Source organism: Pocillopora verrucosa, chromosome 3, assembly GCF_036669915.1.
Source record: "Pocillopora verrucosa isolate sample1 chromosome 3, ASM3666991v2, whole genome shotgun sequence".
NCBI classification, from domain to species: domain Eukaryota; kingdom Metazoa; phylum Cnidaria; class Anthozoa; order Scleractinia; family Pocilloporidae; genus Pocillopora; species Pocillopora verrucosa.
In genome coordinates this window covers 2,982,985-3,004,889 of record NC_089314.1, presented here as the reverse complement: position 1 = coordinate 3,004,889, position 21,905 = coordinate 2,982,985, and the positions used below count along the sequence as shown (strand labels likewise).

Below are 21,905 nucleotides of genomic sequence, written 5' to 3'. Positions count from 1 at the left end.
GCACTTTGCCGAAATCTTCTTGATTACACGTTTTATTCTGTAGTATTAAGAAAAGATGAAGCTTGACATCTGACAATCTTAAGTTTTTAAGTATTATTCCGACGACTGTTTTATGACCAGAATAGGTTAAGACTGTTATAAATGCTTAAAAGAAGGAATAGCAATAACAATTGGAATCTGAAAGCAATTACTTAGATTAAGTTTTGTTTGCTGAGCTAATGGAATTCGAATTCTACCCGTATAATTCCACATTTTTTCTATCAGAAAACGGTTAACAATGAAATGACGCTTAGCAGCAATGCCCGTTCGTCTTTTTCGGTGTACACTGGCTGTCAGGGTATCTTGTTTTCGATGTGTAATTCACTGTTCGGACTGAGCATGCCCCTTTTGTACGTTTTATCACAAAAAGAAAAGATAAATATTGTGCTTCATTATAAGATAGCAAACAGCTGAGAAATAAAAGCAAGAAAATACAACGACCGAAAAACCTTTTATTCGTCAAAGAGCTCAATTACTTAATACATCATACTTTGGTGCGCATCAAAAGATAAATAGTATGTTAGTTTCGCTGTCTCCCCACGTCGATGCCAATGAAGATGAAGTTGTCTCAATTTTAGGATTTCTCATTTAGCAGACAATTTGGCATTTATCCTAATTTACTCTGTTATTCAAAGTAAATACTAAAAAAATGATTTTCTTAGATGATAAATTTGCGGCTTTTGGGCTAATAATTCCACTCACACGTTGCAACGCTTAAGTCTCCCATGATTGTTGTTTGTATTAATGGATACCTCTAATAGGATCCTCCGTCTCTGATATTCTCCGCGTGATGTTATAAGGGTACGTAAGATATGGCCTATTTTGTTATAGCTCGATTGTTGGTATTCTTAGACTGCAAAATTTGATCAGTTTGTGACGTGTTTGTTTTAGTTAGGATAAGTCTGATATGGCTAAGAACTTCTGTATCAGCGGATGTAGCAGCGAGAGAGTTGCAAGAACTTGATAAATTCTTTCTTTGGTGGGTAATATATATTCAGCCTTAGGATACTTTTTTCCTCGCCATAGGGAGGGCTTCTTCATAGCGAAAGCATCTGAATTTACTCATAAACGGATAAAGGGAAACTTTTTCGCGTGATTTATAGTTTAATCCTATATGTCCCTAAAATATATTTTCTGTTCTATGGAGTATATAATCCATGGTTGTCAGCATTATATACTATGTTCGAATTTTATTATATTTTTATTATTATATTTTTACTTTTTCATGTTGCTGATGATTTGCCAGATCTCCGTTCTTTTTTACTAACATTTTCTCAAAAACTCTGAGTTCCTTGCAGATTCATGTCGAAGAAAAAGGAAATATTTGAATTTCATTGAGTTCAATGAAATTCATTAATACTTCAGTATTCCGTTAAGAACATCAGCCATTACTCTTTCTTTTATACTTTTTTTTTCCGAAGAGCGGTGCAGGCAGAAAGAAGATGCATAAAAGATAGATCTTTTTTTCTGACGAGGTGTACATGGGCGTCGGGAAGTAAGCCGCCATCACTACTATTAAAGGAGCGTGGGCGGAGTTAGCCAAGCTTCCAAACCTACTGTTACGAACGAACAACGAACCGACGCTATTTTTTCTCCTCCTTGTAATAACTGTGATAACGAATACATCGGACAGACCAAACGTCAGTTTGGTACACGTTTGAAAGAGCATCAAAAAGCGGTTTTCTCTCGCAAAAAAGAAAATTCGGCTTCGTCGGAGCGCACATGCCTAACTAACCATACAATTGGGTGGGATAAGTCTAAAATTATCACCACTTATCGGCGTTACCACCAGCGCCTTTGTTTGGAAGCCTGGCACACTAACTCCACCCACACTCCTTTAAATATTGATGATGGCGGCTTACTTCCTGACGCCAATTTACTCTTCGTCAGAAAAAGGCAGCTAATTAGTGAGCGTACAAAAGGACATCTTGTTGCAGCGTTTAGATCACCCCTGATGAAGGTACTCGACAGGAGTTCGAAACGTTGGGTCTATGAATTGTAACTTCTCGGTTACATTCATTAAATCTTTTAAACCAGAGTAGCACGGTTTCCTTTCATCAGATACCTTAGAAAAAAGAAAAAACTCAAAGAAAAAAAAAACAAAAAACTTAAAGCTAACTAAGCAAACTACCAAGGTTTAACAGATAATTTACTGTTAACGACTGAGTTGAAAACGTAAATTGACCACCGTAAAGAGTTTAAAGGCTGACGTTTTCTATTCTATTCAACCCAATTGTGGGTTGAATGTGGCTTAAACCCACGTTCAACCCACAATTCCTTTAACCATTCATCCACATTCAACGTAAAATTCCTCTAATCGCTCTGACGAAGGGCTAACACTCGAAACGTCAGTCTTAAAACTCTTTACGGCGGTTAGTTTTTCAACTCAGTTGTTGACACTAAAGTACCTGTTATACTCTCCCACCGACGCAGTACCACAGTTTCTCTAGAAACTAACCCCCTTTTCCAATGTTTAAACTCGTGAACCGACACTCGAAAAGTAAACGCACAAATTGCATGTTACAAAGAACTTTACAGGATCATTTTTACATCATAAACGTTTTTCACTCCTATTCAGGCTGGTTCTAGCGTAACTCAATGTCTCTCAGTCCCAACAATAGTACCTATGATGACACGATCCACGATCCACCGCTTTCTGCATCAAAATGCATTCCTTGGTTAGCTGTATTCGGTGCTGAATGCCTGACCATTGTCATCCTTAATGTCATCATCATCATTGCATTTGTGAAGCAGCGCCAGCTACAGCGACGGAGTACATGCTTGATCATCCACCAAGCCGTAGTCGATCTATTGGTCGGGTTGCTGTACGGGTCTCTGATCATTGAAGGCTACGGAGGCTTTTTCTGTGTTCTGTGGGAGTACCATAGACCTAATATCACTTGGTTATATATTCTAGAATTAGTGTTAGGGCAAGACGTCTATCAAGTTTCCCTTCTTAACCTCGCTGTTATTTCATTAGAACGTGTGCACGCTACAATCCGCCCTTTTAAGCATCGTTTATGGAGTGATGATAACAATCATTTGGTTGGTGCCTAGCGTCACGAACTCGGTAATAATTGAAGTTTTACCCTCTACTCGCTTCTACGACTTCTTTAAACTGATTTCTTTCGCATATTATTGTACCCTTATTTTTGTCGTCGTGGTATGTTATATAATTATCTATCTCAAAGTCCGCTGTGTTCGTCGTCCTCAACACCATGGTGCAGCCGTCCTGAGGGAAAGAAAACTGACGAGTACATTATTTTTGGTCACTTTTGGGTCGTTGATAACGTTTCTACCGATGATGGTATTCTGGGGTTTTGAGGCTTCTAATTCCGAGCTTTCCTACAGCTTTTCCCACGAGTCATTTTTTCATGTTATGATGGTAAAAACGACATTTGTGGCTGCCAACTCACTGATAAATCCTATAATCTACGCCATACGGATGCCTGAAGTAAAGACAGTCTTAACAAAAATAATTTTCCGCAGTGCTTCAAACCCTTTAAATACAATCGATATCCCACTTCAAAATCTTTAAATATCTTTAAACTTCTTTTTAAACTCGATTATTAGAGGTATGTCAATGGTAAAGATAGTATGGAAGAACGAGAAAGAAAAAGAAAAAGAAAAAGAAAAAGAGAAAGATGTTTTCCGTCTTTCTCTATTTCTTTACTGAGCTCAAAACTCACCATCTCACTTATTCTATTTACAAATATGACGTTATTGACATTGCTGATCCATTGCGTGTCATATGAACTAACTACTAATTTTATAATTGTATAAATTATATGATGTCGGTTGATGAGTTAAGGCGGTTAAAAGAAGACATAAAAAGAGATCGTAGTCTGTTTAAAATAGCATTGACGTAATACAGAAGCATATAACCTGAGTTGTATGGCTCTACTTGCAATAGGCGATTTTTTTCGACTGCAAGTAAACCAGAAGCAGTTTTTGGAATGTGAAACACAACGTTGAAATTTTACATTGTTCCAGAAAGAAATATACCTGTGAAATTTTAGCTTGGTAAAATAGATTATCTATTAAAATCTCAGTTTGTGGAATTGTGATCTGTTATTTTTTTCACCGCATCTACATCCGTTTAGAAATCAAACAAATAGAGGATATTTCTAACTAACTCTATTAATTCTTGTGTAACTACGGACATGATCTCAGAAGATGGGGCTACAAGTGTCCTTTTTTCATTGTCGGTTTTTAGGCGGATACAGAAACCAAAGCAAGTAGAGGATTTTACTACCTAACTCTAAAAAAATCTATTGGATCTCAACAGCCGGTGGTGCAGGGGTCGTTTTTGTGTTTTTCAGGGGGATACAGAAAAGTACCAGGAGTGAGACGTGAAAGACGAGGAGCTTTTCCTCTTGCGCTTGTCTTGCCCCTGGCGCTTTCTTCTCGCTTGACTTGTTTGTGGCCACGCCTTAAAAAAAAAAAAAAAAAAAAAAGCAAAATAACGACACCTTTCTGAGTAAACCAATCTCTGAACGGATCGTCATCCCTTAGATCTTCCCACCTACAGTGCTAGAGTAACTGCCAAATAAAGGGAAAAAAGATTCGCCTTTTAAAAAAGAATCTATTCAACGCTGAAAAAGTTTTACGCGGTGTCAGGGCCTGGCACATGATTGAAACAATTCTAAGCATTTGCTTTTTGTAGCTACTATTCGGATTCTCTCTCTTGAAGAAGTTTCACAGCTTGCGTCGAATTCATTTTTTTAATCAACAGTGTTTGAATAGATTTAGCTTGAAATCTACTAAAAAAGGAATTGCTTTCTTAAAGCGCTTTACGACAGATTGTTAATTATTTAGATTGGTCGTCCCTGTTTCCTTCGGCTCCTTAGATTTTGTTACAAATTAAAGGAAAAAAGGGAGAAAAACACAAATTACATTTTTGAGCCAGATGCTGCATTTAGAACGGTCCTTAGCCTACTTTTACTATTTAGTATTGGTCAATTATTTCATGTTTTTACTCCTATGCCTGTTTTATGACCAGAAAAGTTGAAGACGGCAATGATGTTAAAAAGAGGAGGAAACGATTATAACCCGAAAGGTATTACTTTGTTCCATTTTGTTTGCAAAGATAATGTGGTGGAAACTTTTAACTCCTTTGATGTCACCCGTACGACTACACAATTATTCTTAGCGGACATCGATGAATAGTGAAGATACTTATGACAACAGCGGTGATTTTTCTTTTTTTTATTTGTATTTTTGCTTCCAGGGTATCCTGCAGTGGGCATGTCACTAACAGATGTCAAATTAGCTGACTTATTAAAGCTGAAAACCTCATCATTTAGAAGACTTTTATTGGTCAAAGAGACCAATTATTAATTGAACCATACCCTGTTAAGTTTTGAAATATAAACAAAACTGTGCATTTCGGTTACCCTCGAAATGATCTCAAATCTATCAGAGGAGAAAAATATGTCTCAATTTTAAGATTTCTATTTAACCACACAACTTCATGGCATTCTTAATTTACATCATCTTTTAAACGTAAGTAGCACGAATATTTTATCTCCTTTTTAGGTAATGTCATCACTTGACACGAATTTGCGTCGTTTGCACTGAGGCCTGCACCTCGCTAGGGTTTGTGTGACAAGTGCATGTATTTCGATCCTATACACAAAACAAAGAACTTTCTTTCCACTACAGACAGTTGTAGTTGGCATCAGTTGTTTTTCTTAATTGAGGATATCTGCGATGTGATGTTGTGATGTTTTTTTTTCAGTTCTCGTATCTTCGTTTTTTCTGGAAAATCAATTTCAGCGCGCAAATACTCTTAATGAATCTTCATTTCGAGCAGACGCTTCCTAATCATTTTGTTTGTGAGATCGCCTTTTCTTTTAAAAATTACACTGAATAGTAGTCCTTTGGATGGAAAAGTGCACCAAACTATTCGCTCGCGCAGCCGCTTGTTTTGTTGCGCTTAGGGGCGTTGGGAGTCAGAACCAAGAAAACGAGCGCACTCTCTTTTAATCGAGCACCCAAAACCCCTGCAGTTAACCAGGCAGATTACGAAAGTTCATTTTAACTCGGGTACCGACACATATAACGTAACTAGCATGATATCAAGAACTTTGGTCTATACTTTTACATTATAGACGTTTCTTTCCTGTTCAGGTCATTTGGTTGGCTCCCACAGGTTCCAGTGTAACTCGATGTCTATCAGTACCAACAATAGTACCTATAATGACACAATCCACTATCCACCGCCTCCTCCATTACAATGTATTCCGTGGTTAGCTTTATTAGGCACTGAATGTCTGACAATTGTCATCCTCAATGCCATAATCATCATTGCATTTGTGAAGCAGCGCCAGCCACAGCGCCGGAGTAAATACTTGATCATCCATCAGACCATGGTCGATCTATTGGTCGGGTTGGTGCACGGGCCTCTGATGATTGAATGGTGCGGAAGCATTTGTGATCTGTGGGAGTACCATAGATCTTTTATCACTTGGTTACGTATGCTAGAAACTGTTTTAGGTTTTCAAGTTTATCAAGTTTCCTTTCTTAACCTTGCTGTCATTTCATTAGAACGAGTACACGCTACATTTCGTCCTTTCAAGCATCGTTTCATTATGAAATGGGTTTATGGAGTGATTATAACGGTTATTTGGTTGGTACCCACCGTCATGAACTCGATATCATCAGGAATAGTGCCCCTTACTATTTTCTTCGCCTATTATGCAATAATCGTTTTTGCATTTTATTTTACCGTACTTTTTGTTGTCGTCGTGTGTTATACTTCTATCTGTCTCAAAGTCCGTGGCAATCATCCTCGCCATCATTGTGCAGCCGGTGTGAGGGAAAGAAAACTGACGGGTACTTTATTCCTTGTCACTTTTGGATCGTTAATAACGTTCCTGCCAGAGATTGTTTACTGGGGTTCTTGGGCTTCCAGTCCCGAGTTTGTTTTAAGCTTCTCCAATCAGTTATCATTTAATTATTTAATGGTAGTAATAACATTTGTAGTGGCCAACTCGTTGATAAATCCTATAATCTATGCTGTACGAATGCCTGAGGTTAGAACAAGCATATTAGTAATAATTTTCCGTAGGGCTCAGAACTCTATAAATCCAATCGATATCCCACTTCAAAATCTATAAAAAGATATTTGAGGGTGCAAAAAAATTTGAGAAAGAATGGAAGGTTGGGAGGATTTTTTACCGATCTGATTATCAGTATCGTCCGACTTTCATTAGTTGCACCGTGATATATAGACATGTATATATTTATTTATAAGCACGGTTCAGCAGTAAAAGGTGTTTTAATAGTAAAAATGTACTTTTAAAAAGATGGAAAGCGACTGTTATTTGTTAGTGTTAGCAATATGTGAAAATGAGAATTGCATAATTCTATTGAGCTTAAGGTAACAGTTGGTGCTAAATCACAAAATATTCCTTGTAATTACATTTAAAAGGGGTATTCGAAAAATTTCAGGCAAGGTGAAAGATTTTGAAATGGTTATAGTTATATAATTTATTAGATGAAGATTGATAGTTTCGTAATACCAACATAAAGTGGTTTAACGTAGACACATGAAGGAGATCTTTGCCAGATTAAAATAGTATTGACCCGCTCGATACGATCTTTGAGACTGCGTTGAAACCATAAGCAGTTTTTTGAATGTGAAAAACATCATTGTAATTTTACATTATACCGCAAGGAAGTATTCATTTGACATGCATGTAGTGTAAAATCGATTGCTTATTAAAATCGTAATTTGTGGAATTGTTGTCTGGTGCAGTTTTCTTTCTTTTTCAGCCCTAAAACGGGAGTTAGGTGCTTTTTAGGCGGATTTATAATAAAGTTCGGATATAACGCGCGCTGTCATTGGTTGAAAGAGCGTGCTCTACGAGAGTATAGAGCATAGAACTGAGCTAAAGCTGTCATGCCATCTGCCAAATTGTACTATGTTCGACCTTTTCCGGGACTTCTTTTTAGCTTTTTTCCGATAATTGAAAGTGAAATTTCGGAACAAGCGAGCCGGCAAGTAGCAACAGAAGAACCAAACAAAGGTTTGTAAACATATCAGGCGCCGTAATTTACATTATTAAAACGTGAGCAGCTACGAAAATCCTCAAAGGAAAAACAAAATAGACATTCCGAGTTTTAAAGATTTTCACGCTCAGTTAGATTGCAAGCTTACGAACGGGAATAAAAATAAAACACAGCTAACACTCGTTTAGTATATAAAGTTATGAGTTCAAAAACAAAACAGAACAAAACAGAAATTATGAAAAATATAATCAAACTGACATAACTATTAAAATTCATATTAATCATGACGGTGTCTGAGCAAATATGATCATGCTGAAGTCCATCGCGGCTCGCTTAGCATGGCGATCTCCGGTCATTACAGTAAAGCGAGCCTCAGAAACTACATCGGCCGGCCTTCGAGTGAAAAAAATAAGAGCTCGCTCTGATATCTTTTCCGATACGTTGAGTAGAAAGTCACATCAGTCACTGCAGTTTTGCGGCGCTGTCATCCCGAGCGATCTTCATGTGTCGGTGAATTCGACTGTCGTTCATTTAAAAAAACACTTGCCTTGTACAGTTTGTTTTCTACCTTGTCATGTGAAAAAAATCGCGTTTTTTTTATGAGCCATAATTCGGCTGAAGTTCACTGAACATTTCACTTGAAGATTCTGTATTAAAAACTTCAGGCAAAAGTGTTAAAATCGACCTGCCGAACTATTTTAATTTGTAAACTATCGCAGATTGTGAACTAAAACTCTTATGAGGTCACTTTTATGATTCCACAGTTATATTTTAGTTGATAAGAATAAATAGTAAAGTAATCTATAGCAACAGCGCTAGTTCGTTTCTTTTGTTGTATTTTTTCTGTCAAGGTATTCTGTTGTTGGTATATGTTGTTGGTATTTTGACTGAAAATTTATGCTTCGACATGAAGAATTAAGAAGAACAAGGAAACATCATCAGATGACAAGTCGTTTGGGTTATAAAAGTGAAAAACCTCATCGGCCAGAAGATCCCTATTGGTCAAAGAGAGCTATAATTTTGTACATTACACTCAGTTAAGTTTTGACGGTCAAACAAAGTTGTTCATTTCGGTTACCCCTCTATAATATATTTGCAAAAAAAATTTCAGAATGCTCATTGGTTGAAAACGCGTCAATGTTTCCCAAGCAATGCAAAAAGTTGAAAAAGTTCCAAGACAAAAATACCTAACAAAGTCGGATGAGTGTTAGGCTTCCCGTAAAATCTATGAAAGAGTACTGAAACGTACGGTGTTAGCTTTTACCGCAAGCATAAGTTAGATAATTATCATAAAGGGTGATGCATTAGTTCGGAGACAATTATTTTAACAAAGCCTTGTGTAATTTGAGCGCAAATAGGAGATTATAGACCACGTATGGTGCCACTCGTTGTTTGTCTCTTTGTTCTGAAGAGTATTAGAACGAGAGATGCAAAGGGAAAAAGGGACGTATTTCTAAAGTTATTCTGGTGTATCCCAACTCTTCCCAAAACACCATGCCATGAAGAAAAGAATCTGCATCAGCCCTGATACAGCCCCGAATAACAAATAAACTGTGGCCAGATGAATTATCAAGTATGTACTTCGGCGCTGGAGCTGGCGCTGTTTCACAAATGCAATAATGAAAATACAACGATATTAAATACAAACGATATTAGATACAAATACAATGATATTAAGGATGACTATGGCCAGAGATTCAATGCTTAGCACAAAAAGTTATGGAATACAGGAGGAGGTTGGAAGCGACCGCCGGTGCTGGAATTACGCGATATCATGAGAAGCGCTGCTGGAATATTGGTATTCCTGATTGAGTTCCTCTGGAATTGGTCTATTTCAATGCGATGGATCTAAACACGATTAATACAAATAAAGTAAGGCAATTCTCGGGTTGCTAAACTAGACAGTTTTGCGCTCAGGAGTGAAGACTAAGATGCATAAATTAAAAGCAACCGGCGAACATTTGCTCGGCCTTAACTGACAAGTAATGCTGAACAACTTCCTCAACTAAAGAGCTGCTAATGGAGTAGACGCTTAATGAAGCTATCTGTGCTTTCTGCTAGAAAGCCAAATTTCTTTTGTAATGTTCTCGTATTTGAATAAAGGTGCACGTAAATGATTCTCCTGTGCCTACGAGTAACTTTGGAATTTTCTCAAGATCTTAACAAAAGAAGAAGAAAAAAACAAAACAGAAGACGTAATTCGAAGATAAAGCAGATGCTTTAATAAGCAACTGTTAGTGAGATGTTATCCAGAATTATTAAATGATGAAACAGAAATGCATTTTAAGTAGATGAGTTTTTAGTCTTTGAACGCTATAGCTATTTATAAATTTCTAAATAAATTCAGTTTAACAAATATCTTCGAAAGACAACGCCTAGCAATTTAAATTATTATATTCTTCATCAACAAAACTTTTAAGCATTAATTTTTTATCGGCTTATGTTGAAAGAAGAACAAGTTTTAGGAAGAGAGAAAACTACCAATTCGAATTTAATTTCTTGTTTGGTGACTCGCTATGAAATTGATAACGAAAAATTGCGACTAACGACATGTGTTGCATGCTAAGATTACTAAGTGACAGATAAATGTACTGTTTAAAAAGAAGACAGAACGCCAAATTGTTAGTCTTATTTTAAGCTGCCACATGCTCCGTCGAATTAACTCGTTTCATTCTGTGTTAAGCAGCCGTTTAGTTACCGTGACTGTTAGCTTCATTAATCAAGCTGAGTCAAACGAAGACAGATGGTAATACTATTCCAGATCCTTGCACCCAATCTTGAGAAAACAATTTTTCTTATGTTTTGTTCTCGAATATTTAAGACAAAGATTGCCAGCCGCTTAAGCTTAAATAAAAGATCGATGTAAGTTAAGCAATACAGTTTGTGGGACAAAATTTCTCAATCTTGATAAAATGCTTAAAGACTTGCTAATCTTAGATGAAATCAATGAAATGAGAGTCCGAGATCATTTTGAATCGATAAGGACACCTACGTATTTTATATATTCTTTCCTTTCCAGAGAGACTAAGGAATTGGCGCTATAGTTAAGGATATTTATGTTCACTTCATAGTTAACACGTTTTTGATACGATCTGAATAGAACAAAGTTAGCGTTGAGATGATCAAGCATATACTTCAGCTCAGAAGTAATGGATGATTTTGTAAAATATTCTATAAATCTTTGCCCAAACTTGGTCGGTAGAAGTCGAAATAAATTTCCATCAATTTTTTCGTTCTTAGCAACTTAAAGAAATTAAAAAGGAGAATTAAAAGAGAAAGATAATTATTCTGTCTTCAGAGGATGATTTAATTTCTTCATGTAGAACCATTATGTTGGTATAAATAAACTGCCTGCCTTTTGTTTTACGAAAACATTATTTATTATCCCAGATGACTGAAATTCAGTTTATGAAAATGTGTAGAACTGAAGGTAAATGATATTTTATCTTATATCGGGTGGCAAACGGAAAGTCGTCAAGTCAACGATAATCGTTAAATGACTGGTTTCTTACTGTCGGTTTAAAATGGGAAGAGTAGACGTGAAAGCATTTATTGTATTGGGTATTTTTTTAGGTTTTTTTCAGTTTTTTTTTAGTCCTCAACAGGGCGTATTGCTGTGTTCTTGCGTGCAAAGGACTATGGTTGACTGGAACCCCACATAAAAAATTAACAATTGGGTCCACATTCAGCTCAGTCTGTAAACAAATAATGAATAGGGTTTGATAAAGTTTTTTTTGAGAATTTCCTCTTTTGATCCATATGTTGCTCATCGTTTGTATTCATGAAACTGCGCCCGACCCGTACATAGTACCGCTAGTTGGGTGTTTCTTTGTTCTGAAATGTTACATGTAACTTGGGGTTTATCGTCACAAGCCAAACCCAACACAAAACATATGCAACACGAAATGGCTGTTCACATTCAGTGAGTCCCCTACCCATTTTTAATATTTTATTTACATTTTCGGATTGAAATTATTGCCAAAAATGAAGCTTCAGACTGAACTAAAGATTGCGAAGTGGATATTCGACTGGATTTAAACGGTTTTGTGGCGGCCTGCATAAAACCATATTGGATATACCTGCCCTAAATTCTGGCATTCGGACTGCGTAGAGTATAGGATTTATTAGCGAGTTAGCCAAGAATAATGTTAGTATAGTGTCGGTAATGTGAAAATGAGAGGAATTTTTTGGAATGGCTATGATACGTAGTGAAAGCATACCTTCGTAAACAAGTACCGGTAGAAAAGTTAATAAAGATGCACAGGTGACAAGAAACAACGTACTAGTAATTTTTCTTTCTCTCAGACGAGCTGCGCCATTGTGTTGAGGTTGACGACTGAAATGGACTTTGATATAAATGGAAATATAACATAGACAAATGACAACGAGAAGAGATAAATAAGAAAATTCGACCCAAATATTATTGAACCGCCAAACGCCTACTCCTTCTATTGTACCTTTGCATATTGTTAATAAATATATAAAAGCTATAACTAGTCCATACACCCATTTCTTGATTAAACGATGCTTGAAAGGGCGATATGTTGCGTGTGCACGTTCTAACGAAATGAAAGTGAGATTAACAAGAGATGCAAAGACGAAAAAAGGACATATTGCTAAACTTATTGTGAAATAAACCATGCGTGTATGAATCTGCATCGGCCCTGATACTGCCCCGACTAGCAAATCAACTATGGCCAGATGGATTATCAAGTATGTACTTCGGCGCTGTAGCTGGCGCTGCTTCACAAATACAATAATGGCCATGATGTTAAGGACGACAATGGCTAGGCACTCGATAGTGAACACAACAAGCCACGGAATACAAGAAGAGGGTGGGAGCGACCTTCGGTGCTCGAGGTTCGTGATGTTGAGAGAAGCTTTGCTGGAATTTGTAACCATTGAGTTCCACTGGAATTGCCAGTTTACTGCAAGCCAAATAATCTAAACAAGAATGACAACGTAACGGTTTACATAAAGCAAATAAAGCAACAACATTCTAGGTTTGTTTAACTATTAGGAACGTTTCGCAGGTTAATCAAGAAAAGAACAAGACTGCCGTTTATCTTTTTTCATTTTTCTGGACTGTAGAGCTGTTTTAGACTGACCAGTTATACTGGAGAATAGCCACAGAAAAATAAGTGTAGCGAACGAGTGTTACGTCTGATTGAACATTAGCTGTAGGAATAGCTTTATTTAAACTTTCTTCAGTGTCACCCTACACATGTGAACGTAAGTTACTCGCCTTTGTCCACCAGTGGCTTTGTTTGTTCCGTTTGTGAACCTGCGGTGGGAAGTTAAAATTTGTATCAAGATTTAAAAATGCTCCTTAGCCGGCGTTGGCTTACAAATATAATAATGATAATTATAACCAAAGCACTGGCCATAAATTTAAAAGGAGTTTATAACAATCAAATTTTGTGCGAATTATCAAATGGTGAAAAATAATGAGGTTCAAAGACAAAGAGTTTAAATCATTTTTTAAAACAATTCAGCGTCCTCCTGTTAACTACTAAAAAAAATGGGGCAAAATTAAATAAATGCAGCTTGACAAATTTGCTCCAAACGCATCACCACGGAATTTTACTTAACTTAATCTTCATTATCAACAATTTTGAGCATTGAGTTCCATGGGCTTACCTTGATTGAACAACTAGTTATTCTTGAAGGAAAGAAATTTACCACTTGTAACTTTAAATAGTCGCTGAGTGTGGAGTGGAATTGTAACAGTGCCTCGCTGTAAAATTGAGGGATGAAAATTGCTAGTGACGAGCTAACACGACTAAAATAACATAAAAAAGGAATGCATGTAAAAAACGGTCATTCATGATTTCTAAATTTGTTACAGGAGGCATACGAAAAGGAATCTTTAATTTCGACCCCAAAGCTTTTAGTCATTTTCACGTGAAATAAGTTGGGCCATTTGCCACATGCATGAAGCGACCATCAGACGTGAGTCTCTCTTGAAACGGTCATTGGTGATATCATAAGATGATTTACAGTAAGTGTAATATCTCGGAATCTTGTCGTTTAGTTATACTTAAATGACATACCTCAAGTGAGTATTGGACGATTTCCAAGTCTTTTGTTTTTGTTTAGGACAGAAAGTTCTCATCTACGGCAGCACTTTAAAAGCCTAAAATATCACTTGGATCAGTAAAAGGAAGAGAAGACTTCGGCCAAGCTTGGCTACCACAACTGGAAATACCTGTCGAAATCCTTCAATTTATATAGTATTCCTACGTGATGGCTAAGTTGAATGAATCAACAGAACAGGTGGACAGGAAGAGGAAGTTAATAAAATTAGTAAATGTATCACATGACCTCATACTTTTATAGATGTAGACTTTATTTCAGACCACTTTCCCGCATTTTGGCAGGAGTGACTGAATATCTTTTTAACGTTGATCCTACAGTATGCTTTAGATTCTGTTATTCTGCTTTTTTATTAAATCGCAAGCCATGAAAACACGCGTGGAATAGGATTAAAAAAAAAACACTGTTCCAATGCTTTTACACTCCATTTACCTCGCGCTTTCTTCTATGATTTGAATTTCAGTTTGTCATTATTCTAGATGGTCTGGAATAAAAATCTTTCATTCTTCTTAATTCATTCTGGCGACGACTCCGCCGCTTTGAAAGCCAATATGAACAACAAATATAAAATTTATTTATTTACTTTGGCAATTTAAATTCCCAGCAATCTCTACCCGAAAACTAGCGAAACTAATCGAGGCGGGAGGGAAAAAAACGTTCTTTGATAACAAGTTTATCTGCAAAGTGGAAATGACTGAGAGAGCATACACACACAGGAACATTTAAAAAAACATTACGATGAATTATAGAGGAGCCAATTAGGCATTACGTATTACAACCAGAATAAAATTACACGTGAAAAACAAAAAGAAAACAAATGAATCTAAAAATGGTATAATTTTCTAAATTTGTCAGCCAAATATGGACGTCAACATAAGTATACTTCGCATTAAAATGTTCAGCAGCTGTCTTTGTATACCATTTAAATTTACATTTAGGTAGAGAAAGAAGACAGATGGGAATACTATTCCAGATCCTTGCACCCAGTTGAGAAAGAATGTTTCTTATGTTTTGCTCTCGAATGTTTAAGACAGAGATTGCCAGCAGCTGAGGACCTTGTATAATAATGGTGTTCTTCTGAAGAATAACTAAATAATTCTGAAGTGTTGGATGGTGCTAGATCGTTGACAAATCATGCATAAAAGAACAGATTGTCTTGAAATAGATCAGATGACGAGGAAGAATGTTTGACAAGTTGACAAAAGGCACAGCGTTAAATTTAAAGGGTTTGAAAAATATTATGCGGTGAGCATGTTTTTGCAGAATCAACGCGTTTTCCAAACTCGATCGGGCAACTTGGCCGCAGACTGCAACCCCATTGGACAAGTAAGCTTGAATAAAAGATCGATATAAGTTAAGAAATACACTGTAGTTGTGGGACAAAATTTCTCAATCGTGATAAAATGCCTGGAGACTTGCTTATCTTAGCTGAAATAAAATTCAATGTGTCGAGTCCGAGATCATTTTGAATTGAAAAGGACACTAAGGTATTTTACATATTCTTTCCTTTCCAGAGAGAGAAGGGAATTAGCGCAACAGTAAGAGATATTTATGTTCACTTCACACTTAACACTTTTTTGATACGATCTGAATATAACAAAGTTAGAGTTGAAATGATCAAACATATACTTCAGCTCAGAAGAACAGGATGATTTTCTGACATATTCTAAATTTTTGCCCAAACTCGGTCGGCAGAAGTCGAAATATATTTCCATCCTTTTTTTCTTGACAACTTAAAGAAATTAAAAAGGAGACTTAGAAGAGAAAGATAATTACACAGTCTTCAGAGGATGAATCTAATTACTTAATGTAGCACCATTATATTGGTATACATAAACTGCTTGCCTTTTGTTTTGTGCAAACATTTTTTATTAAACAACGGGACGTGTTTACCATCCCAGATGACTGAAATTCAGCTTATAAAAACGTTTAGAAATGAAGGTAAATGACATTTTATCTTATATCAGGTGGTAAACGAAAAGTCGTTGAAGCGACGATAATCGTTAAATGACTACTTTCTTAAAATGGGAAGAGTAGACGTGAAAGCAGTTTGATAATTCTGGAAGGAGATATCTGAAGCTCCCATTTTTTTCAACTGAACACGATTTAAGCGCAATACAGCTTTCGTGAATTAGGAAAGACCATCTGTTGTTAAACCTCTCAAAGTTTCTGCTAAAAAAATTTTTTTGAGTCACTAAAGGACACAATTGCGGTGATGACATCCGCGTAATAAAGGTGTTCGCCAAATGCGGGTATGTTTTCAAATAAAGAAAAAAGATCGCGACTTTGGCCCAAGTGCGCGTCACATAAGGTGTCCATTTAAAATTGGGTCTGCTTGAAGGAGTATTCAGGTTTTATCATAAAGTTGAGCTGAAAACGGAAGAAGATCTGCTCTGCGTTTTTATCTCTGTGCTGTGATAATTTTCACGGGTATTTTTCTTGTTTTGTTTTGTTTTTATTCCTCAACAGAGCGTATTGCTGTGTTCTTGCGTGTAAAGGACTATGGTTGACTGGAACCCCACAGAAGTAAATTGATCATCTCGCAATGGAAAAAATAAATAAGTGGGTGCACATTCAGCTCAGTCTGTATTTCAAATATATGAATATATGAGTTTTCTCTTTTGATCCCTTGTTGCTCATCATTTGTGTTCATGAAACTGCGCCCGACCTGTATGGTACCGCTAGTTGTGTGTTTCTTTGTTCTGAATGTTATATGTAACTTGGGGTTTATCGTTACAAGCCAGACTCAACACGAAACATAAGCAACATTTTATTTACATTTTCTGATAAAAATTATTGCGAAAAATGAAGCTTCAGTCTGAACTTAAGACTGCGAAGTGGATATTCGACTGTTCGTACTTACTGGCTTCTTTGCCGAGTCAACGAAGCATGGAATCCTCAACTCGTTGATGCCCGCTGTCGTGGCGGTTTAGAAATACGAGTTATCTGAACGGCAATTGCCTGTCTGAAGGAAAAAATGTATTGATTTTCTTACTGAGGATCGAAATACGCTGATCTCCTCAGATTATACGGAGCCACATAATGGGGTGAGGATGTTAAGACCGACAATACATACAGAGTTTAAACACTGCAAATCTAATTCAAATAAAAGCCTCAATAAACAGAAAAGGTAGAAAGCTTTGGCAGGAAATTACCTCTTGTCGGAAAGCTGTGTGACTTTCTTAGGGAGTGCACTTTGCCGAAATCTTCTTAATTACACGTTTTATTTTGTAGTATTAAGAAAAGATGAAGCTTGACATCTGACAATCTTAAGTTTTTAAGTATTATTCCGACGACTGTTTTATGACCAGAATAGGTTAAGACTGTTATAAATGCTTAAAAGAAGGGATAGCAATAACAATTGCAATCTGAAAGCAGTTACTTAGATTAAGTTTTGTTTGCTGAGGTAATGGAATTCGAATGCCACTCGTATAAATCCACATTTGTTCTATCGGAAAACGGTTAACAATGAAATGACGCTTAGCAGCAATGCCCGTTCGCCTTTTTCGGTGTACACTAGCTGTCAGGGTATCTTGTTTTCGATGTGTAATTCACTTTTCGGACTGAGCATGCCCCTTTTGTACGTTTTATCACAAAAAGAAAAGACAAATATTGTGCTTCATTATAAGATGGCAAACAGCTGAGAAATAAAAGCAAGAAATACAACGACCGAAAAACTTTTATTTGTCAAAGAGCTCAATTACTTAATACATCATACTTTGGCGCGCATCAAAAGATAAATAGTATGTTAGTTTCGCTGTCTCTCCACGTCGATGCCAATGAAGATGGAGTTGTCTCAATTTTAGGATTTCTCATTTACCAGACAATTTGGCATTTATCCTAATTTACTCTGTTATTCAAAGTATTTCACTATAAAAAATTGCGATAAAACATTTCTTAAAATCATTTCAAGATTAAAAAAAATTGCTAAAAAGCGACGACGTTTCGACGTTGGCTGAACGTCATTATCAAGTCAAAATAAGTTAGTGATTTTTGGTCTATAAATACTAAAAAACAACAATAGCTGATTAAAAAATTGTAACGTGAGAAAATATCAAACAAAGAGATTCGCACGTATGGAGTCCGTCTGAATATTTAAATTGGGCTTAAGTTTCTTGATGAAGAGCATTTCAAATACTAAGCAATCAAATTTGCTCTGGCACTTTCTTAAAACCGTGAATTGGCTTTCTCTCAAAAGGTTGTTGTTACCATGAGCTTCTAAGAAATGTCTACCGATTGCCGAATTTTTGTGTTCAGCAATGCGTTGATGAAGGTGTCGGGCTGTATACCCGACATAATCTGCATCGCACAGATCACATGAAAAATTGTAAACAACACACTGCTTATTAACAATTGACGGCTTGATTTCTTTGGGTCTGAGGTCTTGCCCCAATTTCTTGCTCACGAAAACTGGTTGCAAAGTAGGGCCAATCTTATGGCTAGGATCGCGTAACCGCTTACGAACCGCATTAGCGGCCACTTGATCTTTAAAAGGAAGACTAATTCTTACTATGCTACTATCATCATTGTTTCTTTCTGCTTTGTTCGCTGAGGAATTTAGAAAAAGAAACGTTTTGATAGCAGAATCAATAACACTCATTGGATAGTCAAGGCGACTAAATATAGAGCGCAACTTGGCACATTCTGCATTGAAAGCCTCTGTTGTAGACGACAAGGAATAGGCACGATGTATCATTGTCTGTAATAAAGAGTCTTTACAGCGTTTATCCGGGTGACTTTGGAAATGTAGGAGCAATCTGGTGTTTGTTGGTTTTCTGTAAACTTGAGTTTCAAGTTTAGTTCCGTTCTTGACGATTTCAATGCCAATAAAAGGGATCTTGTTATCCACAGGAAGCTCCATCGTAAATGTTAGACTGGGGTGTAGGCCATTCAGGGTACTAAGAAACTCAGCAGCAACATCAACGCTAGGCATTCCAGCCAGAGTATCATCAACGTACCTCTTGTACAACTGGGGCATCAAGCCCTCGCATGTAAGCTTTTCTTCAAGATGACACATGAAGACATTGGCCATTAGAGGACCAAGGGGCGAGCCCATGGCCACACCATCTGTCTGTTGGTAGAGTTGACCATTAAACTGGAAAAGCTGATTGGTTGTGGCAATTTCGAGTAGTCTAGCAAGCTGGTCCTGTTGCAGATTAAGGCCATAGGTTTTGTTGAACCAATCACCAGTGAAGGCCTTGTTGACTAAGATTTTGATAGTCTCATCTAAAGGCACATTGGTAAAAAGAGCTGTGACGTCATAAGAAGCCAATATGTCATCTTCATTCATAGTGTGGGTACGAATCTCATCAGCAAAGGTAAAAGCATCAGTGATTGTATACTCATTTAGAGAAAGTGGCTTCAGCTTTTGTTCAAGCCATTTAGCAAGATTGTAGTTGTAAGTTCTGCTATCAAAAAGTTTCGTGAATCGAAATCCGTGTCTACGAAAACCGAAGCGAGCGCGAGCTTGGAAAAAAAGATATGAAACTCGCCTTTCTGGACAAGATCACAATGTTTTTTACTTTTACTAGAAAGATCAGTCCTTGTAAGACGGAAACTATACTAGCTGGAAAGATGACTTCTCTTGCGGATTTACAACGCTTTATCTTGTTGTTAGTCTGCCTCGTACCAAATGGGAGTCGGAAGCCAAAGCGAAGTAATAATGTTGTTTGTATTAGGTAAGATAGTTTAAAAGAGGTTTAAGTTGAAAGCCATTTGTGAGTAATAACATTTATCAGTGGACTTCTGTAATTAAATAATTATCTCAGCATACCTAACCGCAAGCAAATTTCCTAAAACGATCCTCGGTTTTTTTCTAAAATGTTCCGGTGCTATCAAATATTATCGAGCAAGGCGTTTGCATCAATGAAAACAATTGTTCATAACCGGGTATGAACAGCCGGTCAATGACAAAATTGTAGACCGTGTTTTGAATAATTATGGTTTGATGACAAAAACGGCACCTTCTTTACACAGTATACTGCAACGTTTATAATACTGAATCTCTTTCACCCACTTACTTTGATTTCTTTCATCATTCAATTCGAGCTGTAGATTGTACATTATTTCAAATGAGCTAAAATTGATCGATATTGCATGCATATCACTTTTGATGTATGAATTGGTAAAAGTGATGTAATTGAATAGTGCTGTTCCAAATATCAGTATAATTTACTGACTCGTCATGCTTTTTATCAGCAGCGAATTAAGGTTTCTCGTGAAGGAGATTCAAGGGAAAATCTTAAGGAATCCTCGAAACGAATAACAATTATCAGTGTCATTGAGTCACAAGCTGGAGACATATTTTGCTTTTAATTTTGTAGACTTAATAACCGGTTCGAGGTTGATGCGTCAATGACTAATGTAAATGGTATCGTAGGATTTTTAAAGGTATTTTCAGTATCAAGGTAAAGTTCAAATTGATTCACTACCATAAACTTTCCAAGGAGTAGTTTTAAATAGAGAATAATACATGAGCGCGCGTAGATATGGAATTTCTCTTCGAGTGTTCAACTCGATAGCTTATGAGTGAGCGCAGCGAACGATTGAGATGCAGAGTTGTACACGAGAAGAGAAATTCCATATCTACAACAGCCATGTATTATTTTGTTTATCATAGAGACACAATAGCCCTTTATTGACAAGAAAAGCCTACTTCATTAAAGTATTGTGAATCGACAATCGTAGAGTGCGTTGGCGCTAACTCTTAAGATGGAAAAATGCGTTGAATCATGATTACAAAAACGACAATGGTCGTAATTTTCAATTTACAAAATTCTCATTTATTGGCTTTGTCCCTACCGTCAAAAGAAGTCTTTCAGATAAACGGCCAAATTCGGCCGGTGGCAAATCTTCCAGTTGTCGATTTTCATTCTTAACCTAGAGAAATGGTAACACCAAAGCCGCTGAATACGTAACTTTCGGTTTTTCTTTTAGTAAAGGGGGTAAGTTTCTAAAGAAACTGTGGTGCTGCGTTGGTGGGAGAGTGTAGCAGGTAATTTAGTGTTAACAGCTAGGTTGAAAACGTAAATTGGCCACCGTAAAGAGTGGGTATACTTATAGTATATAGTATAGTATATAGTATACTTTTAGTATATTGGTTTTCTTCCCCTTTTAGGAAAGTTTGAACCTCACTGTCTGTCAGCGATACGGATTTTTTAATGTTTTAGCCGCCATAATTCGAGAAAGCTCCGACAAACAACTTGTATTTAAAATCGTGAAGTCTTTGCCGCTCATTCATCCACCTGACCGAGTGGCGCCAAAGGCAAGTGACGAGTCAGCAGCTGATTGGCTGTATCAACACACGTGAGAAAATACGATGTTTTTTCGTGTGTGTTGTTACGGCTTTTCTCAGGGCCGAAAATCCCTGTATAACACCGCAATTTATGTGATAAAGTATAATATCAGTTGTGAGGAGACCTAAAGAAACCCTAAAGTTATACCAGGAAGTCTCCTCAATTACTCTTAAATTATTAACGACCCCGTGGGAAAGCCAGAATTTACTCTTCTAAACAAGATTTATACAAGCTTTAGTCCCAGCAACTATTCTCTGTTCTCTGTTCCACAAGTCTGGTCGAATTGTGACTCTTGGAAACATACACCTATCCATTATACAGTTAAGAAAAAGAGAGCTTAAGCTTGAGGATACAATTGGAAATTACAGTGCTGAATTTTAAGGGAAGAATATCTGTTTACAACGAAATATATCACAGCGACCAAAGAGGGTAGAATTAATCATTTGTGATAGGTTAAAC

General features: G+C 36.8%; 3 protein-coding genes and 1 pseudogene across 3 annotated transcripts; 2 read left to right on the top strand and 2 right to left on the bottom strand.

The window, feature by feature from the left end:
• The first annotated feature begins 2,637 nt into the window (after nucleotides 1-2,637).
• On the top strand, nucleotides 2,638-3,577 carry LOC136279447 (muscarinic acetylcholine receptor M4-like). The gene is given in 2 exon segments (XM_066163233.1): nucleotides 2,638-3,056; nucleotides 3,058-3,577. Coding segments are annotated over 2 exon segments (939 nt in total).
• A 2,632-nt stretch (nucleotides 3,578-6,209) lies between these two features.
• On the top strand, nucleotides 6,210-7,160 carry LOC136279328 (melanocortin receptor 5-like). The gene has a single exon (XM_066162958.1). The coding sequence runs from the start codon at nucleotides 6,210-6,212 to the stop codon at nucleotides 7,158-7,160; it is 951 nt and encodes a 316-aa protein (XP_066019055.1).
• A 4,897-nt stretch (nucleotides 7,161-12,057) lies between these two features.
• On the bottom strand, nucleotides 12,058-13,053 carry LOC136279344 (histamine H2 receptor-like; annotated as a pseudogene).
• Nucleotides 13,054-18,205: 5,152 nt separating this feature from the next.
• Nucleotides 18,206-20,214, bottom strand: LOC136279343 (uncharacterized). Its single transcript, XM_066162982.1, has 2 exons — nucleotides 20,172-20,214; nucleotides 18,206-19,647 (listed from the first exon to the last, which is right to left on the bottom strand). Exons 1-2 carry the CDS (start codon nucleotides 20,212-20,214, stop codon nucleotides 18,206-18,208), a joined length of 1,485 nt encoding a protein of 494 aa, XP_066019079.1.
• Between the last annotated feature and the right edge of the window lie 1,691 nt (nucleotides 20,215-21,905).

Excerpts from the sequence above, each read along its gene's own strand:
- LOC136279328 (XM_066162958.1), top strand. The coding sequence starts at position 6,210 with ATGTCTATCAGTACCAACAATAGTACCTATAATGACACAATCCACTAT.
- LOC136279343 (XM_066162982.1), bottom strand. The coding sequence starts at position 20,214 with ATGTACAATCTACAGCTCGAATTGAATGATGAAAGAAATCAAA. Across the intron at positions 19,648-20,171 it reads GAATGATGAAAGAAATCAAA|AAAGGCGAGTTTCATATCTT; the intron begins GTAAGTGGGTGA and ends GATCTTGTCCAG.